This window comes from Quercus lobata, chromosome 2 (genome assembly GCF_001633185.2).
Source record: "Quercus lobata isolate SW786 chromosome 2, ValleyOak3.0 Primary Assembly, whole genome shotgun sequence".
Lineage (NCBI taxonomy): Eukaryota > Viridiplantae > Streptophyta > Magnoliopsida > Fagales > Fagaceae > Quercus > Quercus lobata.
In genome coordinates, this window is record NC_044905.1 from 15,534,722 (window position 1) to 15,558,758 (window position 24,037).

At 38.4% G+C, this 24,037-nt stretch overlaps 1 protein-coding gene and 1 pseudogene across 1 annotated transcript; one reads left to right on the forward strand and one right to left on the reverse strand.

The window, feature by feature from the left end:
* Positions 1–340: 340 nt before the first annotated feature.
* Positions 341–2,032, forward strand: LOC115960053. The gene is made up of 3 exons (XM_031078749.1): positions 341–781; positions 974–1,580; positions 1,707–2,032. The coding sequence occupies exons 1-3, from the start codon at positions 341–343 to the stop codon at positions 2,030–2,032; spliced, it is 1,374 nt and encodes a 457-aa protein (XP_030934609.1).
* Positions 2,033–9,045: 7,013 nt separating this feature from the next.
* On the reverse strand, positions 9,046–10,717 carry LOC115960071 (annotated as a pseudogene).
* Positions 10,718–24,037: the final 13,320 nt, after the last annotated feature.

Consider the following 24,037-nt stretch of genomic DNA (forward strand, 5'->3'; position numbering starts at 1 on the left):
GTGGATTGATTACCGCTTGGAGGGCGGCAGAGAGGTTTTACATCGAGTACTTCGGTTTCCTCTTCGATAACACATCGGCGTGTTATCTTGTGTTTGCATTCTTCTTCCTTACTCTTTTAGCTTTCATATTACTACTGTGTTATATTGAATATGGCTTAGAGTAGTTTGTTTGTTTATCCGCTCACATTTACTCTATTCCGCATTTAGTATAAGTAGAGTAAAATCTATCGAGTCGTAATTTTTAATTTGGGGGTCTAAACAGCTCTTGTATTTTAACACATTTTCGAGCATTCAATTAGTATCAGAGCAGGTACACTCGCTGTGGTTTTATTACCTGAGTATGATCCTTGACCCTTTTGTGATGGACCGGTCACAATCACTCAATACCCCACCATTCTTTGATGAGAGCAATTATGCCTTATGGAAGGTCTGTATGAGGGCTTTCTTGTGTGCTATAGATGAGTTAGTATGGGACTTCGTCGAGAATGGGTATGTTAAACCCACGACAACCAAGTTCGAATGGGACAAGGTAGCTCTTGCATTGGCAAATGCAAACAGTAAGGCTATTTACGCTATATTCTGTGGTGTGTCTACTGATGAGTTTCATAAGATATCACATGTGAGGACTGCCAAGGAAGCTTGGATGATTCTTGAGACTACCTATGAGGGTACCAAGAAAGTTAAGGACACAAAGCTCCAGATGCTTACCACCAGATTTGAAGAGCTCAAGATGGGGGACGATGAGTCTTTCGATTCATTCTATGGGAAGCTCAATGAAATCGTAATTGCTAAGCTCAATTTCAAAGAGAAGATTGAAGATGCTAAGGTGGTGAGAAAGATTTTGAGGTCCTTACCGGAGAGCTTCTGAGCAAAAGTCATAGCTATAGAGGAAAGTAAAGTTTTGGATAAGATCAAAATCCAAGAGCTCCTTGGATCTCTCCAAACATATGAGCTGGGACTGCCTTCTCATAAGTCGAGCAAATCTCTTGCTCTCAAAACCATCACCGAGAGAATGGATGACTCCTCCGAAGAAGATGATGTGGAGAAGGAGGTAGCATTCCTTGCAAAGAATTTTCGAAAATTTATGAAGATGAAAAACAGTGGGAAGTCATTCAGCAAAGGAAAGTTTTCGTCCTCCGAGGGTGGTAGGAAGGAGTTTAAGAAGAAAGATGGGAAGGAATTTCAATCCCCTCAAGGGATTGTGTGTTACAAATGCAATGGTCATGGACATCTTAAGAAGGAGTGTCCTAATTATTTGAGAGGGAAGGGCAAAGTGTTTGCCACTAACCTTAGTGATTCTGACAGCTCAAATTTAGACACGGAAGGAGAATGTGACAGTGAAGGAAACTACAAAGCATTCATGACAATTGCCTCCGTTGATTCTAAGAATGATTTGAGCAATTTGGTTGATGAACTTGGTGATCTTTCTAAGGATGAGGAAATTGAAGAATCAGAAGATGAAGACGTGTGCCAAAATGAAGGGGAAATCAACCTACAAGAAGCATATGATTCTCTACTGGAAGATTGTGGCAAAATAATGCACCAAAGTTGCGAATCTTGCTGTGAAAAAGATGAAAAAGGTTGAAGAAAAGCATAGGTGTATACTTGTGCAACACAAGGAAGCAAAGTGTGAAGTGGAAAGACTCAAGGGAGAGTTGGTTGAAGCTACTCTAAGACCAAGTTTCTTGAACTTGAAATTATCCAAGCTAATGTCAAGGTCGAGCGCATCTCCACCGAGAAACTTGACAATGTGTTGTCCTCTAAAAAATCTTCATATGATAAGACCGATTTGGGCTATACCAGAGAAGGAAATTCAAGCAGCAAACCTAAGAAGGAAGTGAAGTTCGTTTCAGCCAAGAATATTGAGAAACTTAAAGAAGTGAAGCCTGAGATTGAGACCCTTACTGTAGTAAAGAGAACCATTGGTGCAAAATCAACGAAAAAAAGGGAAGTCATTACCCAGAAATCAAAGAGGGCCTCAAGTAAAGCATCTGTGTCATCATTGTGGCACACAAGGGCATACCAAGTCTAATTGTTTCAAGCTTCATGCATTCAAGAAGGCTGATTATATGCGTGGTAAAGAAAGTTCAAAGAAAAGACCAAAGGGAGCACAAGCTAAGGGAGATAGTGAAGGATGTCTCATTGGAGACGTTATGGAAATGTTGAAAAACATATCACTGTGCCTTGCTAGCTTCACTCCAAGGTTTGAAAGTAATGTTGGTCGTACTCGGCCATCTAAGGCTCTCACCCAACATACTCGTAAAGAGTGGGTAAAGAAGGGTACTTATGCATGATCACCCTCTATGCTCATGCATCAATACTTCCAATGTTTAGGGTCATACGTTCATGCATCATGACATGCATAATTTAGTTTGTGTCATTGCTTCCGGTTTATAGCATGTTTCTTTTACAAGTTTTGTTTTGTACTCGTTGATTTGTTGATCTTACTTTACTTGTTCTGTTTTTGAGTGTGTTTAAAAATTCAAAAACTCATAAAAATTGAAAAATCTCCAAAAAGTTTGATCGCTTGTGTTGTATATATCACATGTGAGTTTGGCCTAGTACCTTCGTATTAATGGCGTAGTGCATTTACGAGCTTAGCTTGTTATGTATGCACATTTTTCTGTGTGGGAGAAATCTTGAAAACTATGTGTGATTGTTGTCAATAGATCTTCAAGTTTGTCATGAATGATTGGTTAGTGGTCTTGATACTTGCATAGACACTACAAAAAAATCGTCCTGTCCCAGCGTTTTTTTCCCAGCGCTTTTAAAAACCGCCGTAATAGATAAGCCTGTACTAGCGCTTTTTGAAAGCGCTGGTATAGGAGACCCTATTACGAAGGTTTTCAAAAATGCTGGTACAGGAAGCCAAATTGTGTTGGAATAGAGTCACCGATTTCCCTTATAGGAAAGACCTATCCCGACGCTTTTAAAAGCGTTGGGATAGGTGGACCCTATTCCAGCACTTTTAAAAGCGTCGGGATAGGTTTGTCCCAATAAGGGAATGAAGGGACATGTCCCAGCGCTTTTGAAAACGCTTGAATAGGAACCTATTCTAGCGCTTTCAAAAGCGCTGGGATAGGTTGCTCCATTCCCTTATGGAGAGAAGCCTATCCCGGTATTTTTGTAAGCGCTGGAATAGGGTCAACCTATTCCAGCGCTTCAAAAGTGCTGGGATAGGTCTTTTGTACCTTGTATTTTATGTGGGATTTATTTATAAGGGTTGTGTGTGAGAGGGAGAGAGTGTGAAGACTCAAGGCATTGAAGATTGAAGTGTTTTCACGGGTAGCTCACGAGTAAGCATCCCGCAAAGTGATGCATGTGCCCTGCACATGACTAGAATGCAAAGAGTCCGGACAGGATGGAGACAGTTAGTTTTCCCGAGTATCTCGTGGGTAAGGCCTTCTCCCGAGACACCCACGAAACATTCTCTTTTGCCAGACTATTATTTCTGATACACACTTTCTGTACCTACACTATTTATATCCACATTACCCATAGATGTTGAGGAGTACTTATAAGAAAAAACCCTAGTCACAAATCTTGAGAGTTAGAGATTGTTATACCCACATATCTCTACACAATTTGCTTGTGGATTTTTCTCAACTCCTACCTCTCTATTTCCATACCATTGAGAGGTTGATAGCCCAAACATTTACGACACCCTTTTAGAGTGTTCAGTGAGGTTTTGGTGCTACTAAGAAGCATTGGAAGAAGCCAAGCTTTAGCGGATGCAATCAGGCGTATTGCGGGATCCGGAGAGCTAGACAAGACACAATTCCGAGAAGTCTTGTTGGAGTAGGAGCTTGAAGGGCTTAGGTGCATTAGGTAGATTAGGATTGAAAGGTCCCTTGCTAACTCATGTATCCCAAATGATTATCTAATGGATTGATTACCGCTTGGAGGGCGGTAAAGAGGTTTTACGCTGAGTACTTCGGTTTCCTCTTCGATAACACATCGGCGTGTTATCTTGTGTTTGCATTCTTCTTCCCTACTCTTTTAACTTTCATATTACTGATGTGTTATATTGAATATGGCTTAGAGTAGTTTGTTTGTTTATTTGCTCGCATTTACTCTATTTCGCACTTAATATAAGTCAAAGTAAAATCTATCCAGCCGTAATTTTTAATTTGGGGGTCTAAACAGCTCTTGTGTTTTAACACATTTTCGAGCATTCAGTAAGGACCTAATATATTGTTAAAGAGACTAAAGTTTAAGGACAAAATTTGGCTACAAACTTAATTGTACCCTAAGGCTACAACTTTCATTAAATAAATTAACATGACCACATATTTTGAAAATCTAATTGTTGAATTGCATATTCTTTATGTTCTTAAAACATATATCAAATTTTATGTAAATCGTATGTTATTTATTTTTTATCTATAAATTTGTTTTTTATGCATAATTTTAGACTACAAAAACTCAAAATTTAAAGATTTGATTGATGACATAGCTATTAATCTTTGATCTTCTTGAAAATTTGCAAATATGGAGGATATAAGAATAAAATGTAATCTATTTGTGGATTTGTCAAAATTCACGTATAATAAAAAAAAATTTGAGTTATAGTCTTGTATGTGCAAGTTAGATTTGAACTTATATGGGAGAGTAAATAAACTATTTAACAGTACATCTCGAGAGAAAGCTCATGAGTGACAAAAATGCAAGTTTTAACATCATAATGTCTTGAGAAAAAGAAAGTGATTGCAAGAATGTAAAGTGGACAAAGGATGTATGTGGAAAACCCTAAGAAATGGATGAAAAACCACGGTTTGAGCAAGAGAGAATCACTCCTACTCTGTTCAACTTTGTATTGTATGGAAAAAATGGTATCTCTTGCACAATAAGGATGTTCTTCCTCAAAAGAGAGACCGTGTTTTCTACCTTACTTTCTTATCAACTTTTTACTCTCTTCTCAAAAGATCTACTTGAGTTCTTACCCTAATAGTCCAGCTGCATGTTCCTCTTATAGTTTGAGAAATATGGCTGAGTACAAAGACAGGTGTCAAGTCATCATTTTCTTATTTTGGACCTTACTACAACTAAGGTACTATTTGGTGACTGGAGGAGAGAGAACGCCAACATCAACTCTGTGGCATGAGGGTAGGTGACCTTGCCACTGCATGGGGAACAACTCTTGAGCAATGAAAGGGACATCAGGGGTGCTAAAGATGATACACGTGTCCTTGAAGTGGTCCAACATGCACTCAGCCAATGAGGAGTGTTTCTATAGTTGTTGACCTTAGGAGGTCACTATCTCCCTTTTTGTGAGTGCTTGAGTACCCATGTCAGATGCATATCTTACTTCCTTCCTAAGGCAGTCATACCCTTGGCATGGGCTAAGGACAATATCTTGTGGCCAACGTTTTCTCTCCCTTGCTCATAGCCACTCCACGTGTAAGGTCTAGAGCCAGCCACATCGACACTCTCCTATGCCTTGGCTAGTGTACTGTACAAGTTTTAATTTACAACCAAGTTTGAAACCAAATTTTATCCAAAATTTAATTATATTTTGCCTAAAAAATGTTAGGGTGGTCAAAAATATTTTTTAAGGATTAAAAAATCATAAATTTTAAAAATTTATATATAATAAATTTTTTTTTTCAGGTCAAGATGGTCATGTGACCATCTTGAATTGAACGTGGAGCCGCCAGTGAACTAGAACACAAAAGAGGTCATAGGCATCAGTTAAGAGGCCTAGGCTTCTATAATAATGGCCTTAAAATGGTTTAACTGAGTTCTTGCAGTGTCAAGGGCTGAAAGTAATTTTAACGCCATTCTTATTTCTTGCAAATTTTTTACCCTTCTATCCTTCTGTTTAATAACAAGACCCAGAAAGTGAAAGGCAATTGAAAATTCTTTGGCGTCCTTGTGAAGAATTGGAGGGAATTTACCAAGTAGTTTCCTTGAAGTTGATGGAATGTGTTATTAAAAAAGGGGAAAGCATTGACTATTTGTGTCCATGATTTCATCAATGAGGATCGAACCTGATGTCAACTTCAGATGTTTTGTTTGAATTTTGAATTGTTCGGGGATCTCCTTCCGGAGGAGGTGGTAATATACACTTCAAACTTTAGAATACAACTTCAAAATAATACTTTTTTATTTATTTATGAAAATCAAAATAATACTTATTTCAAAAAAGCTTGAAAATATTATTGGAATTTTAAGTCTATTATGAATATTCTATGGATTTGTTACTTATAGATATATTCTCATGAAAAGTAATAAATTATTATATAAAGAATTTGAACTCTTTTTTCTTCATCTCATATTTATAAGAACGACAAGTGATTTTTTTTCTTCTTTTTGTCTTTGATGGGTTTCCTTTTATGTATTTTCTGTTGATATAGATTTTTATATGATAACTGATGGAGTATAATCTCTTTTACATGTCAAAATTTATTAAAATAAATAAATAAATCTTTCATATCTTAACACTAAAATATTATAAATGAAAAATAAGGATAGAAAATGAAAAGAATAAAAAATGGAGAAGCAATGGTTCGCAACAAAGAGAATGGAGAGAAAAGAACATTATTGATACATTTTAAAAGTGAGTATTTTCGTTCTTGTCCTTGATATTTATCATGTTTCATTTTAATCTTTTGAGACAATTCCAATTTCATCCTAAATGCCATTTTCCTCATAGAAAATACTAATGTGTCTAATAATTGTCCATGTATATATTATTTAATTAAATTTGTAAAATAATTTACAAAAGAAACCTTAGAAAAAAAGAAAAAGAAAAAAGACAAACTGCATTTTGATGTCACAGTCGAAAAGCTAATTAATTGAAATATCAAGTACGTAATAGACTTTTTATAAGAATTGATCCACCTAAGAAAAAAAAAGGGACCATTATTGGTTTATATTGTACTATTAATGTAAAATTTATATTATAAACTAAACAAATGCATACACTCTTATTACTTATACACTTTTATTCATTTGGAAAAGGTTTATAATATTGTATATATTTATTTAGTCTACAATATAAATCTTACATTAATTGTACAATATAAATTAAGAAAAAAAATCAAATAATATCAATTTTTTGAAAATGAAAGTTGGGCTCACGTGTCTAATATCAAATAATATCAATTACTCTCTCTGCCTCAATTTGTTTGTCATCTATTCTAGTTTGAGATGTCCAAAAAATATTGTTCAGTTTCTAAAATTAAAAACCATTAATTTACTAATATTCCTACTATGCCTTTACTTTATTTTCAAAACTATTTTTGATAAATTTATTTAAGGGTAGTTTTAAAAACTTATACATTTTTATACAGCAGATAAGACAATAAATGATATTCCCTTAAAAAATTGATTTTTTGAAATAAGACAAACAAATTGGGATGGAGGTATATGACGTTAAACTAAAAAACAGAAAAAGCCTCTAAGCATACGCGTGATACGTGTAATGAGTCAACTTTTTCTGGTTTTTATTTATTTAAAAAATATTTTTTTTCATATAAAAAAAATTGTTAGTTGTACTTTTTCTCTTCCACTTTTAAAATTTCCCAAAAAATTAAGTAATGGTAGAGATAATACAAGTTTTACTAGATAAGTCTTTCAAATAGATATGTAAATGTTACCAACAAGAAGTAATTCAAATAGGAAAATGTTAGAGATGTTAGGTTCTAAAACTTTAGGATCTAAATGTATTAAAACTTCAATGTGTAATGTTAGCAAACCATAATCAAAACATTTGGTCTAGATTTAGGCTGCTCAAAGTGTGTTTATGTGTAAAATTAGAATCGAGTAATTGCAGAAAATTACTGTTCAATTTCTGCAAGACTTTATCGATCGAAAATTAGACTCGATTGATAGAAACTCGTGCAAAATGTTTTTTCTGCAGAATTTTCAATTCAGCCTAAGCCCATATGACATATAGGATTTTATGTTTTGCCTTAAGTATAAAAGGAAAAACTATAGCCACGTTTTAGAGGTTGTTGATATGTTGTGTGTGTGAATCTCTTGTGAGATCTAGATGTGTTTGCCTTCATATACACTTAGGATTATCAAGATCAAGATTGATGTCGAGAACTTGGTGATCGCTTCAGTTGCTACATAAAGAGTTTAAAAAAAACACAAGTGGGAGTACTTGTGATTGCTGTGGATCAAGGAAAGAAATAGTCCATGGACTCGGAGTTGTCACGTGGTCATGGTAGTAAGTTTTTTACTCGAGATAGTAATAGGATGTTAGTGGTCTAAGTTGCTATTGTAAAACTTCAATTCTTTCATAGTGAATCTATTTTACCTTGAGGATAGCTAGGTTAAATCCTCCTCAGATTTTTTACTGGTTTGGTTTTCTTGAGTTATCATATCATGTGTTATTTATTTTTCGCATTGTTTACATGATATGATTTACTTATATTAACCTAAATTTGAATAATTTACCTAAGTAATCACTTGGTTAAATAACTAGATTAAACAACTTGTGTTTTAAGGGGTCGAAAAACATACAAGAGATACTATATAAATTTTACTATACATTGTCTTTATAAATTAATGTGGTAATGAATATAATTGATAGACTTCAACAACCAAATAAATACATGTTTGAATTATTTTTTTGTGAATAGAGATACGTCTTTGTAATCCTCATGTTGTAAAATTTGTAGTATTTCTAATAGCAGTCATTCAAATGCTTATTTATTATCTTCCTGAAGTGCCACCAATCATATTCATTACCATATCAATTTGTAAGTTTTTTGTGTTAAAACTTGTTATAGCTTTAGAGTTTTCCCAACAGAAAAAAATATTGATTATTAGAAATTTAGCTCAATCACCATTTAGTGATTTTTTTAAAAAAAATTTAAAATTAAAAACCATTAAGTGAATTAGTCATATTAAAAAGTAAGAATAATATATTTTAAATAAAAAAGTTGCAATATAAGACACTAGCAAAATATTATATAAGCATTAAAAGGTTGGTTTAAAGTTATTGCTTTAGGTCTCTAAATGTGTTGAGTCGGCCCTAACAATAGCTTTATTTGAAAACCAATATGACTGCACACTTATTTCCAATAAAGATAGCTAACTAGGTTGATCATAATTCTCATTCTCCTCTAATGATCTCCCCATAGTTTCACGAGTGAAAGTAGAAGTAAACGTCATCCCTAACAAACAAATTCCAGCAAGTGCTAAGGCAATCATTCCAATTGCTTTAAGACTATTCTTCTCGTCTTCACCATTTGAAGCCCAAAAAAATCCTACAGATCCAATAATTGCCCCTACCTTCCCAATAGCCCCAGAAATGCCATGACATGTTGTTCTAAATCTTGCTGGAAAAAGCTCTGTTGGCACAATAAAAGTAGTTGTATTCGGTCCAAAGTTTGCGAAGAAAAATGTGAGGCCATAGAGGACTAAAAAACCTTTATATGCGGTTTATTGTTATTAGATGCACTATTTTTTCGTTCTTTGTGCCAATATATGTAGGATATCCCAATTGCTAAATAAGCCAATCCCATGAAGAAAAACCCATCATTTGGATTTTGACTCTGCCGATTCTGTCAATGAAATAAATTGTGAACCAATAGCCTAGAATTGTGGAACATGCTGCAATAATTGCTTGGAATTTTGCAACTTCATAAGCATCTTGATAGGCGTTCACATTTTCGTTCTTTGGGAGATGTTGAAAATATATGCGAGACTGGTATAGGTTGCTGCTGTAAAAAACAATATCAAGAAGAAACCATGTGAAAGAGCAAGAGAATAAATCACGGCCATGGTGACGCAAAAATTGCTTGGAGAGGAGGGGAGTGGTAGTAGCTTATCTTCTGCAATTTCATTCATTGGAACTTCCATCACCTTCTCCATGTCCATTGCTGCTTGGATGATATTTTGCTCCACCAAAGCTGTATATCTGGGTGAAAAACGATATATAGCTAGAAAGAGATCAATTATCATTCATCGAATAAGATCACAGCCTAATATATCAATGCGAACGAGTTACTGACTCCCCAAATCCCGATTCCAATGTTTTCCTTCTTCCATTTTAATTGAAGTAGGATAACTACTTTATTTCTAAAAAAATTTATGTAGTAACAACATAGGATGGTTTTAATGAGCCATTCAGTTTTGTCAACATATATCTAGAATTAAAATTTATACTACTGTATATTTTTAGTGTGATGGTTATTCTACAAGTATAAGTATTTGTGGAATATGAGAGATAATGATTAGAGTTCAAGTCTCCAAAAGTGAGTTTCACACACATTGCACAAACGAACATCGTGTCCTCTTGTTAGCATACTCCGACATAATTGTAGCCGACAAGGGATAGTCCCCACCAACCCCGAAGCCCAGAATGAACCTGAACAACCCCAAACTCACTAGAACACAGTTCCTTGTGGTGCATATAGAGAACCCACATGCAATTGAGCTCAGCACCATAATAATCAATGCCAACCCGTACACACGACGCCTACCGATTAGATCACCGAGCCTAACAAACACCAGTTGACCAATCTCGGTACCAACAAGAGCGATAGCCACCATGTTGGACACAACCTCAGGTGGGGTCACATACTTGTTCGGCTCAGGCCTCTTCTCGTTGTAGACCCTTCCGGAAGAGTATCATAATCGAAGGGATACAGGAGAGGTCATAGGCGTCAGTTAAGAGGCCCAAGCCAGCTATGATGATGGCCTTGAAATGGTATAACTGAGTTCTTGCAATGTCAAGGACGGAAAGAACTTTTAACGTCATTCTTCTTTCTTGTAAAATTGAAAAGCTTACGTTCTATCCTTTTTGGTTTAATAACAAGAATTAGAAAGTGAAAGGGCATTTAAAATTCTTTCGTCTCCTTGGTAATAGAGTGGTGCGTAAGTACCGAGTAGTTTCCTTGAAGCTGATCTGATGTGATATTAAAGGGACAAAGTATTGACCATTTGTGTCCATGTTTTCATCAAGACGCGGATCGAACCTAACGCCACACGTATACTTCCGATGCTTTCATTTAATTAATCTTTTATTATTTGGGTTCAAAGATGCCCGTTGTCCACTTCCATTTGGTGTACATAGATTTTGAGAGTCCTTTCATTTTTGTAAAAATATTCGCATTAGTTTATGCAAAAATTTATATTTATTTTAATATGAGAACCTGATAAAGCGCAACTTCATCAATCGAATTGAACGTGTCCAGATGGATCCAAATCCTCGCCTGGATGCTTGTGAAGTTGATGAGATTGCTTCAGTAACGATGGTCACTGGTGTGGTGCTTGCCACAGCGCATCCGATGCCAAAGTCAGAACGGGAGAGGATATTGTAAAATGAAACAAAACAGTAAAATGGCAATCGCTATTGTTTTAGAGTATCTATGTGTTTTTTGTGTACCTTGTGGTGGCAGTGTAGGGAGCTTTATATATGTTGCTCTGGATTCTAACCGTTGTGCTTGGCATTGTGATGCTAATGTCTTCCTTTGGTAACGCCTCCTGCCTTGTAATGGAGCTTTTAATGTGCTCTCAACGGTCTGTACAGTTGGTCCTATAACCGTCCGAGGCGTTATTGGTGGCATTGAATGATCTAGCTGTCTTTATCAGTGACATGAGTAGGGGTTAGGCTCTTCACTGGGGGATGGTCTCGTCAGTAAGACTTATCTCATCTGTAGACAATTTCGTCAATCCTATCAGATGCCCCCAGATTCTATGGTCGTTGTGACGTGTCACGATGACAGTGGAATATATATAAAAGGTCATTGGACTGTAAGTGTCTCTTGGGACTTCGCACTGCATTAAATGCATAGTGGCGACGCCACACCTCTCATGGCCACGTGGCGCGTGCTGATTGGTGGGTTTTTGCATGACCATTGGGTTTCCCGCTGCTTTTCAGTTGTTTGGGCTTTAGTTTTTAAACTTCCTTTTCCTTTCATTTCCCCCTTTACTTTTCCTATTTTCCTTATTCATTGCTCTGAGTCTCTTCTTCCCCGCTTGTTCTTGCTACCATTCCAACTTTTGTTTCAGCAATTCTCTTTTTCCAACTTGCGCTGCACTTTTTCGAGGTATGTTTCTCCTTTTCCTTTCCTTCTATTTCCTTTTTCTTTTCTTTTGTACTCTGTTGTAAGCCTCTGATTTTTCCATTTTCTTTCTATCGCTGTGATTGTTTTTGTTTTCTGGCTTTTGGGGTTTTAGTATTTACCTCATTTTTCTGCGTTTTTTTCTAGGTGTCTATGGTTTGTAGTTCGGAGGTTAGGATAGCTTGCCCCTCAATTTCTTTCCTTTTTGCGTGTTTGGGGGGGTCTCTAGGTGTTTTCCCAAATGTCGAGGACTTTGTTTTTTAGGGTAACAGTTTAGGTGTTGTATTGGCGGAGTTGTGCCCTCTGTTTCGTCGATCTGTTGATTGGTTCGAGGGTCTGGTTAAAGAGCGGGGGACGATGTCTGAGGTTAGGTCTAGTGAGCTCGACACTGGGTTGTCATCTAGTGGCGAGCCGGTGGAGGGAGATACCATCATCTTTACCCCTCGAGAGGTTAGGGCTTTTTACGCCCTCAAGGAGGTGTGTGGGCTAGATGCCGAAACCGTAGGTAGATTTAGAGATGGATTCCAATTTCCGAAGAGGGTTTGTGTTCGTTGGCCTAATGACAAGGATAGGGCATGCCACTTCTTTCCTGGTAAGGCCTGCTTCTATAAGGCTGCCTTCACTTGTGGCCTTAGGTTCCCAGTCCACCCATGGAGGATAGTGGTTAACTATATGAAAATATGGTTGGCCGCTATTGGGGACATGATTAAGGTGGCTGAACTCGTCCATATGTACCGGTTGAAAGGGTATAAAGAGTACGGGTATTACGAGTTAGTGCCCTAGGAGAGGAAAACCAGGATTGTCAGGGGTTTACCATCGTCCTTTAGGTATCGGAAGTCAAGATTTTTCTTTGTGTCCGGGGGATGATTTTGAGACTCCCTCTAGTCGGGATTGGGGTGATATCCCAAGGTTACTTCATCGGTGGGGAACCCCGACTTTAGGTGCGTCAGTATTTCTTCTCGTTGTTTTCAGTTTCATTGTGTTTGCTGTCATTGTTGCTGACTCCATGCCTCTTGTTTTGTGCAGTAAAAAGACGACCTAAGCTCAAGAGTAGGTATAAGGAGCATGTTGAGAAGGCCATAGAGTACACTCAGTCGATAGAGAATTGGGACGACTTGGTTGATCCGCGAACACTTGCTTTCTATCATCTTGGTCCTGACCCGTCCTCCTACGTTCTACGAACTCTTGGCATGGAAGAAAAAAAGAGTAAGTATTAAGCTCATCAGTGTTTGATACCGTTAGTGTTGACTTTCTTTTAAGCACCCTTTTTTTTTTACAAGTATTTTCTTCTTGCAGAGATGACGACTAAGTTCAACAAGGACATGTACGCCAAGATGAGGTCTAAGAAGGACGAGCCTTTGTCCAGTATCGGGAAGAAGGGGGTACACATAACTGGGAAAGGCCCGTCTGCTACTCCAATTACTTCAGCTACTCCCATCGTCTCCAGTGTTGAAACCGTGAGGACGACCTCTCCAACCGTTTTGGTTGAAGAGATTCCCACTCCTTCATCGAAAAGGTCGCGCATATCAGGCAAGGAGAAGGAGAAGGTTGATTCTCATTCGTCCACCGTATGGGGTGACGAAGGGCTGGCTGTGGACAGGGCACACGGAGTTGTCACTGCCGAGGACTTGAAGGTTTTTACCGACGTGCCTTTCAATGTGGTCGCAAATCAACAAGTCCACAAGCTCGTCCAGGTAATCCACCCATGCGCTTCTTGTATTTTTCTATCTTTTTACTAACGACTTTAGCTTTCTTTTCAAGTGTTGGGGGAGAGTCTCCACATTGCTTCTGAGTACCTCACTTAGGAGGGCAAGGTGGTGTCACTAACGTCCAGAATGGAGGCCTTGGAAGAGGAGAATTCCACAGTGAAGAAGAAGCTCATTGAATTTATGCACGAGGTCAATACCTTGAAGGAAAGCACCAAGACTTTGATTGATGATCTCCGGGCAGAGCGTCAATTAACATTGGAGAAGGACAAACAGCTTCTGCAGCCAAGGAGAAGCTCAAGACTATTGCTGCAAGGTCCGTCAAGGCTTTTCAGCAAACTGATGAGTACAACACTGTGCTCTTCATTTGGTACTTCAAAGGTTTAAACTTCTACGGCGGTACCTCGTCAAGCATCCCACTAGAGTTGATCTGCAAAATTTGGATCTTGAAGTGGTGGACCAGGAGATGGCGACTGACGAGGCTGCCCAATCTTCTGCTCCTGAGGATGACGTCCCCGAAAAGACTCCTGTTGATGATGCTGCTATTGCCGGTGATGATGCTTCTATGGGTGATGATGCTGTTGTTGGCCCCTGAACTTCATACTTGTGAAAATTTCTTCTTTCCTTTTGTTAGCCCGCCATGTTTTGGGCTTTTTGTAAATCTAATTTTAGAACAATTTAATTTGTCCTGAGAACAATTTTTTGTGTTGCCCAGTGTTTATGGGCCTTTGGGTGTGAACGTAGTGATGACTGCCCGTCATTTTTGGGCTTTTAAATCCATGATTGTGAACTTACTTGCTTACATACTGGTTTGTCAAATGCTTGTACTGTTTTACATTCGTCCATACCTTGTACTTAGCATAAATTTTAAGCTGTGACCTTTCCCCTCCATTCGTCACTGATTTGCTACTTAGTCTACAACTCACAATCCTTCAGAGGGGCTTGGATACAGCCTAAGCTTTGTTTTGATTTGTTGCAAGGTTCTTGTCCCTTGTTTGTTTGTTTGTTTGTTTGTTTGTTTGTTTTTTTTTTTTTTTTTTTTTTTTTTTTTTTTTTTTTTTTTTTTTTGTTTTATGTGGATTCATTGGTAACCTGCATCCGTCAGGCAGAATCTTGTCACTTGCGCCCACTAAGGGATTGTGCCTGCGTCAGTAGCTTACATCCATCAAGGCGGAGTCTTGTTACTTGACTTATACCCATTCAGGGGATTTTGCTATGTTTGTGACTTCGTCGGTAACTTACATCCGTTAAGGCAGAATCTTGTTACTTAGCCTTTTGACTTACACCCATTTAAGGAATTTTGTCATGTTTGTGGCCTCGTTAGTAACTTACATCCGTCAAAACGAAATCTTGTTACTTAGCCTTTTGACTTACATACTTTCAAGGGATTTTGTCATGTTTGTGGCTTCGTCAATAACTTACATCCGTCAAGGTGGAATCTTGTTACTTAGCCATTTTATGCTGTACGGTTGACTAGACCTGCTTACATAAAGACATTAGATGAATAATTCTTTTATTAATTTCAGGAATGAATATATTTGTTTGTTACATCTATTGGTGGTACTTCTTTAAATGCTCAATGTTCCACGGTCGAGGGAGTCTTTGTCCATCCATGGTTTCCAAGTGATAATTGTCTTGCCTTGAGTAGTGGACAACTCGGTAAGGTCCTTCCCATGTGGGGCCAAGCTTTCCTTGGGTAGGGTCTTTAGTTGCTGTGGTGATCTTGCACAGGATGAGGTCACCTATGTCCAGTCATCTGAGTTTAACCCTCTTATTGTAGTATTCGGCCATCTTCAACTGGTACTTTGTCATCTTGCTGGAAGCTTTGTCTCTTACTTCGTCCAAACAATCCAAGTTGAGTCACAGTTCATCGTCATTGCACTCTTCGTTGAATGTCTTTTGCCTGATGCTTGTTACTCCTACTTCGACCGGGATTACTGCTTCAGTGCCATAGGTAAGCCTGAAGGGGGTTTCTCCTGTTGGGGTTCTCACCGTAGTTCTGTAAGCCCACAGGACATTTGGTAATTCTTCTAGCCAGGCACCCTTCACGTCGTCCAGCTTAGCTTTGATAATCTTGAGCAACGTTCGATTCGTTACTTTCGTTTGTCCGTTTGCCTGAGGATGCCCTAGGATGAGAACTGGTTTTTGATTCCAAGGTTTGAACAGAAGTCTCTAAAGCCTTGGCTGTCGAATTGCCTCCCATTATCTGATATAATCGTTAATGGAATCCCGAACCTGCAGATTATATTCTTCCACACAAAGTTTCGAATTCTTACCTCGGTGATTATTGCTAGAGCCTCTGCTTCAACCCACTTTGTGAAGTAATCAATAGCAACTAGTAGGAATTTTACTTGACCTTTACCTTGGGGTAGTGGACCGACGATGTCGATTCTCCATTGTGCGAATGGCCACAGGGAGGCTATCGTCATCAGTTACTCTGCTGGAAGCCGTTGTACATTCCCGTATCGTTGGCACTTATCGCACTTCTTGACGATTTCCACAGTGTCCACCTACATAGTAGGCCAGAAATAACCTATTTGTATTACCTTGTTTACCAGGGATCTGGGGCCGGCGTGGTCGCCGCAAATTCCTCCGTAGATTTCTTCCAGTATGTATCTGGCTTCTTCTTCATCGACACACTTCAAGTAAGGCATGGAGAAGCCTTTCTTATATAAGGTGTCATTGAGGATCATAAATCTGGCCACCCTCTTCCTGATCTTTTTAGCTTCTTCTGTATTCTGAGGGAGGTGCCCGTCCTGGAGGAAAGATATTATTGGTGTCATCAAGCTGTTTGCGCTCTGGATTGTGAATGTTGGGACTTCTTCAATGCTGGGGTGTTTCTAGACTTCCATCGCCAAGTCCATGCTAATCTCCCCTTCTTCTGACGATGCTAGCTTCGAGACTTCGTCTGCCCCTATATTTTGACTTCTTAGGATCTATACGAATTCCACCGTATCAAACTCCTGAGTCAGATGTTTCATCAGTCTGAGATATTTTTGCATTCTCTCTTCCTTTGCTTCGTACTCCCCCCTGATCTGCCCGATCACTAGCTTTGAATCATTTTGGACTAATAGGTTCTTAGCTCCAAGCGCCTTTCCGAGCCTTAATCCCGTCAGTATCCCTTCGTATTCAGCTTCATTGTTGGTAGCCGGAAATTTCAGTTGAACTCCATACTTGAGTATCTCTCCGTCAGGGGTGATTATGACGACGCCTACTCCCCCCCTCCTTTGGGTTGACGAATCATCAGTCTGTATTGTCCATCACTCGACTTCGTCGGTGAGACTGTCCTCGTCCGGAAAGGTGAACTCTGCGATGAAGTCTGCCAAAGCTTGCGCCTTGATGGCTGTTCTGGGATGGTACTTAATTTCAAATTGACTAAGTTTAATTGCCCACTGGACCATTCTTTCGGCTGCCTCAGGTTTGTTCATGGATTTTTTGATTGGTTGGTCCGTCATCACTAGGAGGGATTCGCCTGAAAGTATTGCCTTAGCTTACGTGAGGCTACTATTAACGCAAACGCGATCTTTTCAATCCGTGGATACCTGGAGTCAGCCCCTTGGAAAGCTTGGCTGACGTAGTAAAATGGGAGCTGTTTTTTGCCTTCTTCTCTAATCAAGGCTGCACTCACTGCTAAAGCTGATACTGCCAGGTACAAATATAGGTCTTCCCCTTCCTTGGACGGGCTTAAGAGAGGTGGACTACTCAGGTAACATTTGAGTTCTTGGAACGCTGCTTCACATTTGTCGGTCCAAGCGAAAGTCTATTTCAAGGTCTTGAAAAAGGGTAGGCACTTGTCCGTAGCTCTAGGGACGAACCTGTTTAAAGTTGCAATCTTTCCTGTGAGCTTCTAGACTTCCTTAACGGTCCTGGGTGATGACATGTTGATTATGGCTTGCACTTTCTCCGGGTTTGCTTCTGTTCCTCTTTGGGACACCATGAATCCCAAGAATTTCCCTGAAACTATACCAAAAACACACTTACTAGGATTCAACCTCATCTGGTATTTTTTGAGGGTGGCAAACGTCTCCTTCAGGTCGTCCAAATGTATGAGCTCTTATTTACTCTTGACGAGCATATCATCCACGTATACTTCCATATTCCTGCCAAACTATTGGCTGAACATTTTGTTCACCAGTCTCTGATACATAGCTCCAGCATTCTTTAATCCAAAAGACATTACCTTGTAACAATAGAGTCCTTGACTCGTGATGAAAGCAGTCTTCTCCTGGTCTTCTTTAGCCATCCTTATCTGGTTATATCTCGAGAAAGCGTCCATGAACGTCAGTAACTTGTGTCCGGCTGTAAAGTCCACAAGCTGGTCTATTCTCGATAGAGGGAAACTGTCCTTCGGGCATGCTTTGTTCAGGTCTGTGAAGTCTACGCACATCCTCCATTTTCCATTTGCTTTCTTCACTAGGACAACGTTTGCGAGCCTTTCAGGATAGTACACTTCCCGGATGAACCCTGCCGTCAACAACTTAGTAACTTCATTTGCGACTGCTTGGTCTCGTTCTAGGGCGAAGACTCTTCGTCTTTGCTGGACGGGTTTCCTTTTCGGGTTCACATTTAACTTATGTTGGATGACTTCTAGAGCTATACTCGGCATGTCCTCATGGCTCCATGTGAAGACATCTAGATTTTCTTTGAGAAATTGGATGAGTCTTGTTCTCATCTCAGGGCTTAGCGTCGTCCTTATCTTCATCGTCTTGTTCGCTTCTCCTTCAACCAGTTCCACTATTTCCAGGGATTCCATTTTACCTTTTTCCTTCTCTTCAATCATCCACGTGTGGTTCTCCTTTACAGCCAGGACAGCTTGATAACACTCTCTGGCCAGGACTTGATCTCCTGTTGGGAATTTCACCTTCAAACAGCAGGTGGACGTGGCCGCTTTCCATTTGTTGAGCGTGGGCCTCCCAATGATGACATTGTAAGATAAGGGGTAATCTACCACTAGGAAGTCTAATTGACGGGTCAACTGCACCGGGTAGGTCCCCATTGCTACTGTCAACGTCACTATGCCCCTGGGATATACCCTGTCTCCGCTGAAGCTGATGAGGGGAGAGTCAAATGGGCGCAGTCTCCTTGGATCTAGCTTCAGCTGTTCGAAAGTAAGGAGGTAGATAATGTCTGCGGAGCTACCGTTGTCCACGAGGATCCTTTTGGTATTGAATCCTTCTATATTCAGCATTATAACCAAAGGGTCATTGAGGGGCTGCTTCACTCCCCTGGCGTCCACTTCATTGAAGGACATGTCTCGGTCCGTTCGTTGTTGCTTGAACGGAGGTATTGTGTGGACGCTATTCACCTGCCTCTGGTACGCTTTCTTGAGGGATTTAAATGACCCTCCTAAGAAGGGCCTTCCTGTAATTGTCTTTATCTCCCCGATCACATCTTGTGGAGGTTGGGACGGGCAATCGTCACTCCTGGAAGAGGACTTATGCTGGCTCTTATTGTCGTCTCTGAACTTACTATATTTCCCCTTCTTCACATATTTCTGTAATTTTCCTTTCCGTATCAACTCCTCTATTTGCTCCTTTAGGTCCTTACAATCTTCTGTGTTGTGGTTGTGATCCTTGTGGAATCGACAGTACTTATTCTTATCACGGACGTTAAAGGATAAGTGTAATGGTCTCGGCCATTTGAGATAGTGCTCGTCCTTGATCTGCGTTAAAATTTTGTCAACAGGCATAACCAGAGGAGTAAATCTTACCGTCTGAGGACCTTTATCATCTTTTCTTCTGTTCCCATCATTGTTCCGACGATCTAGGTGATCCCTCTTTTGACCCCTACGCTTGTCTTCCTTCTTTCCCTTGTCTCCTGGCTTCTCTATATCCTTTATGGCTACTAAAGCATCTTCAGCATTCATGTACTTCTGTGCTTTCAGGAGCATCTCTATCATCGTCTTTGGAGGATTCTTCGTAAGGGAAGCCACGAGATCTCTAGATCTCAGTCCCGCTTTGAAGGTCATCAGCTGTACCTTGTCATCAGCTTCGTCCACCTCCAGAGTCTCCCGAGTAAAGCGTTTCACGTACGACCTCAGAGTTTCCTTCTCTCCCTGTCTAATGGTGAGTAAGTGGTCTGTCGGCCTCTTTGGACGCTGCCTCCCTATGAAGTGACACAAGAAGGCATTGCTCAACTGCTCGAAGTTGTCAACGGACGATGTCGGCAACTTTGTGAACCATTCCCTTGCAGTTCCTTTGAGAGTGGTAGGGAAGGAACAACACAGTATCTCATCGGGTGGCTGTTGAAGACCTAGCGTCGTCTTGAAGGTATTAAGGTGATCCTGAGGGTCTCTGAGTCCGTCGAACAGCTCAAGTTGAGGTAAACGAAACTTTGACGGTACGGGGCAATCAAGTACCGCCGTGGTGAAAGGCGAATCCGTGGTCCTTACCATTCTGTTTATGCTTCGGTCCATCTTCTCCTTAATGGCGTTCCTCAATTCGTCCATCTCCTTCCTCATCTCTCGAAGGAGATCTGAATTCTGCTCGTTCGGAGTAATTGGTCTTTGATGAATACTCCTCCTATGGCTATCCCCTTCTCCCTCCATGTTATCATTGGATCGGTTCTCCTCCTATTGAGCCTGTTGGACCTATTGAAGTCGTAGTTTCATTTCCTAATTTTGTTTGGTAAGTTCTTCAATGGTGGCCGCAAGAGCTTGAACTTCCTGGGCCAAGGCTGCGGAATCTGGATTGGATTCCATCTGAATGTAGAAGTTGATGGAAACTACGTTTTCAAATATGAATCTGAAAATGTCATTCCCACAGACGGCGCCAAACTGATGAAGCGCGACTTCGTCAGTCGAATTGAACGTGCCCAGATGGATCCAAATCCTTGCCTAGATGCCTGTGAAGTTGACGAGACTGCTTCCGTAACGATGGTCACCGATGTGGTGCCTGCCACAATGCCTCTGATGCCAAAGTCAGAACGGGAGAGGATATTGTAAAATGAAACAAAACAGTAAAATGGCAATCGCTATTGTTTTAGAGTATCTATGTGTTTTTTGTGTACCTTGTGGTGGCAGTGTAGGGAGCTTTGTATATGTTGCTCTGGATTCTAGTCGTTGTGCTTGGCATAGTGATGTTAATGTCTTCCTTTGGTAACGCCACCTGCCTTGTAATGGAGCTTTTAATGTGCTCTTAACGGTCTGTACAGTTGGTCCTATAACCGTCCGAGGCGTTATTGGTGGCATTGAATGATCCAGCTATCTTCGTCAGTGACATGAGTAGGGGTTAGGCTCTTCACTGGGGGATGGTCTCGTCAGTAAGGCTTATCTCGTCTGTAGACAATTTCGTCAATCCTATCAGAACCTATTTTTTCTATTTTGCATATCCACTCTTTCAAACACCCTATATTAAATTATCTATTTTACATTACATTTTATTAAAATATCAAATTTTTTCTTGATTTTTTTAATTGTTTCTCTTTTTTCACACACAACAATCATCATTCACTCACTTCCTTCATTCTTGAGATACATAAAGAAAGAATAAACAACTAAATACAAAATAAATAATGTAAAGCGGGGTAAAAAGAAAGGCCCACCCCTAACTTGGACTTGGCCCATCCAGATTCAGTTGGTCCTAATTGCCTTCCACTTTAGCCAAGTGGAACATAGATAGAGATGATGGACCTCAAAAGGTCTCATCAATGACAACCGACCCTACCAAGGACAAGTGCTAATATGAGGACGAACGCCTTGCCGAGCACAAAAATTGGTGTCAGGCACAAGTTACTGAGTGACCTTCACAATATCAGAGTTTCAGGCCCCACCTCTGATAAACTATTTGATAGGTAGGAATGGTATTATAGACACAAGGATCTACTTAAGTCTAAAAGGTGGTAGGACACACGTAGGTGTGGAATATTCTGCCATCATAAGGGCTCCACTAAGGGGAGGGTATAAAAGGGGAGAGGAAAAACAAAGAAGGGGGAGAATGAAACTAGAAAGAGAGAGATACATGAGAGAAAGGCGAGAATACAATCTCAGGAATATTGAAGTCCTGCTCGGACTTCAAGTAGGGAACTCGGCTATTTGGGAGCCTTTTTGGCTAGGCTTAGTTCAAAGCAGTCCAATAGTAAAATAGAATGAGGGTGTTGTCCACCTCAATACAAAATGCTTCAAGAATCTCCCATTGTGGGCTAAACCCAACCTAGAGTATAAATAAATTGGGGGATTGAGCCCAATCAACCCAGGTTGTTGGGAATATGCCACCACAAATAATATTAGTATAAATTTACACAATTATACAAGGACTGTGTGGATCATTTTTAGAAAAAATTGTATAAATTTTACACATTTTTTTTTCTATTTTACATAGATTGATGTGAATGCTCTAAGTATTAATATTCCACATCCAAATCTGTAGACACCGCCTTATGACGCCTCCCCCGAAAGGGTTTAGAAAATAAATTGTTTTGGAGTTTTATTTGAAACTAAGAGTTTTTTTTTTTTTTCAAAGATTTAACTTCTATGACTCAACAATTAATTTTATATTTTTTGAAGGGAAAATAAAATAAGAAATGAAAGTCCATTTTTAAGAAATAACTTTAGAAATAAAAATGGTTTACATTCCACCAAGAACAAGTTCGGGAGTCAAAATATACTAAGGAAAGTTGTGAGGCACCCATACGCATTCAGTGCATCCACCAGTCTCTACTAAGTGAGTAAGTGAATGATATTTTTCATTCCTTTATTAAAAATTAGAGTCCAAATTTGGTAAGGTTGAGGTATAAAACCTATGTTTTACACCATCTATTAAAAGATGTCATATCAGCTTTTTACTTAAAACTTAATACATCTTACCACATATAATAACATCTCAATAAATTCACATTTCTAAGTCTATAACCCCAATCTACATCTACAAATATTAGACCCTTTTGTATTTGTACTCTAGTTATATAATGTATTATAAACTTTGTTTAAAATACTAATATTATTATTTTCGTGTGTGTTCTAATAAGTATTACTATTTACTAAAAAAAAAAGTTGGATTTTCAAATAGATATTAGAATTGATTGAGTATGGTTGTGACTATTCTATAATATGTAATATGATGATACGACATGTTATGATTGAAGAGATAAAAAAAAAACCACATCTTTACAAAATTTAATCTCTAAAAATTATATATAAGAGAATGGAAGCAATATTTCAAAATATTTATTTCCATTCAATTCCTCTCCCTCCCAAACAAGCTACTATAGTAAAAACCACTTAATATTGTCAAGAGTCTTGTAGTTCAATTGACATATATTAATGTTTTTAAAGAAGCTGTCAAGAATTTAAATATCCTCTCTCCCAATTATCAAAATAAAAATACCACTTAATATTCACATGAATAAATAGTTTATTATTTTTCATAGTAAATTCAAGTACAATATGTGTATATGAGCACAGTTATTAGGGTTAGCCCTAGACATTTTGGGGCCTAAGGCGAGAACTAAAATGAGGCATTTTTATACTTATGTATTAATTAAATTAATATTTATTTAATATTTTTATATTATAATATATTTCATTAAAAATATATTTTTCTTGCCTTTTGAGATGCAAATTGACTAATTAAATTTTTGTATTCAAGTTCTTCTAACATCTCATTTTCAATCGATAATACAGCTAATCCACTTAATCTTTCTTGGGACATTGTCGATCTTAGATATGATTTTATTAATTTTAATTTTGAAAAACTTCTTTTTGTAGAAGAAACTGTAATAGATATTGTTAGTAAAATCCTATAAGCAATGCATGTATTTGGAAATGAATTTAATCTTTTTATATAATTTAGTATGTCAATTAGAGTATAATATTTTATTTGTAAAATTTCTTTTAAAACGTTTAACTTTGAAAATAAATCTAAGCCATCAATATTATAATAAACATTATATTTGAGAAAAGATTCAAGTTTAAGACAGTATTTTTGTAAACTAGCATCATCTAGTCATATCATTGTCTCTAATTGGACCTCTTTCTACTAATAAATCTCTTAATTTTGTGTCAATATTTTTCCAATTACCTGGATCATAAATATTTGAAGGAATATAATTCAACATGTCATTATTATTTTCATTTTCTTCTAGTTGAACATCATTATGGTGAAATTGTTTATTTGTGACATTTTCATCATTATTTTCATTTTCTTCTAAATTCTTTTGAAGTTCATTATCAAGATTTGTTTTATTGCAAAATTGAACATCATTGTTATCTTGCAATTGTATCATTTCATTATCTTCTAACTCTTTTTGGTGAATTTCTTACTCATTTGTGATATTTTCATCTAAATTTTGTGTTATATTTTGTTTATTACT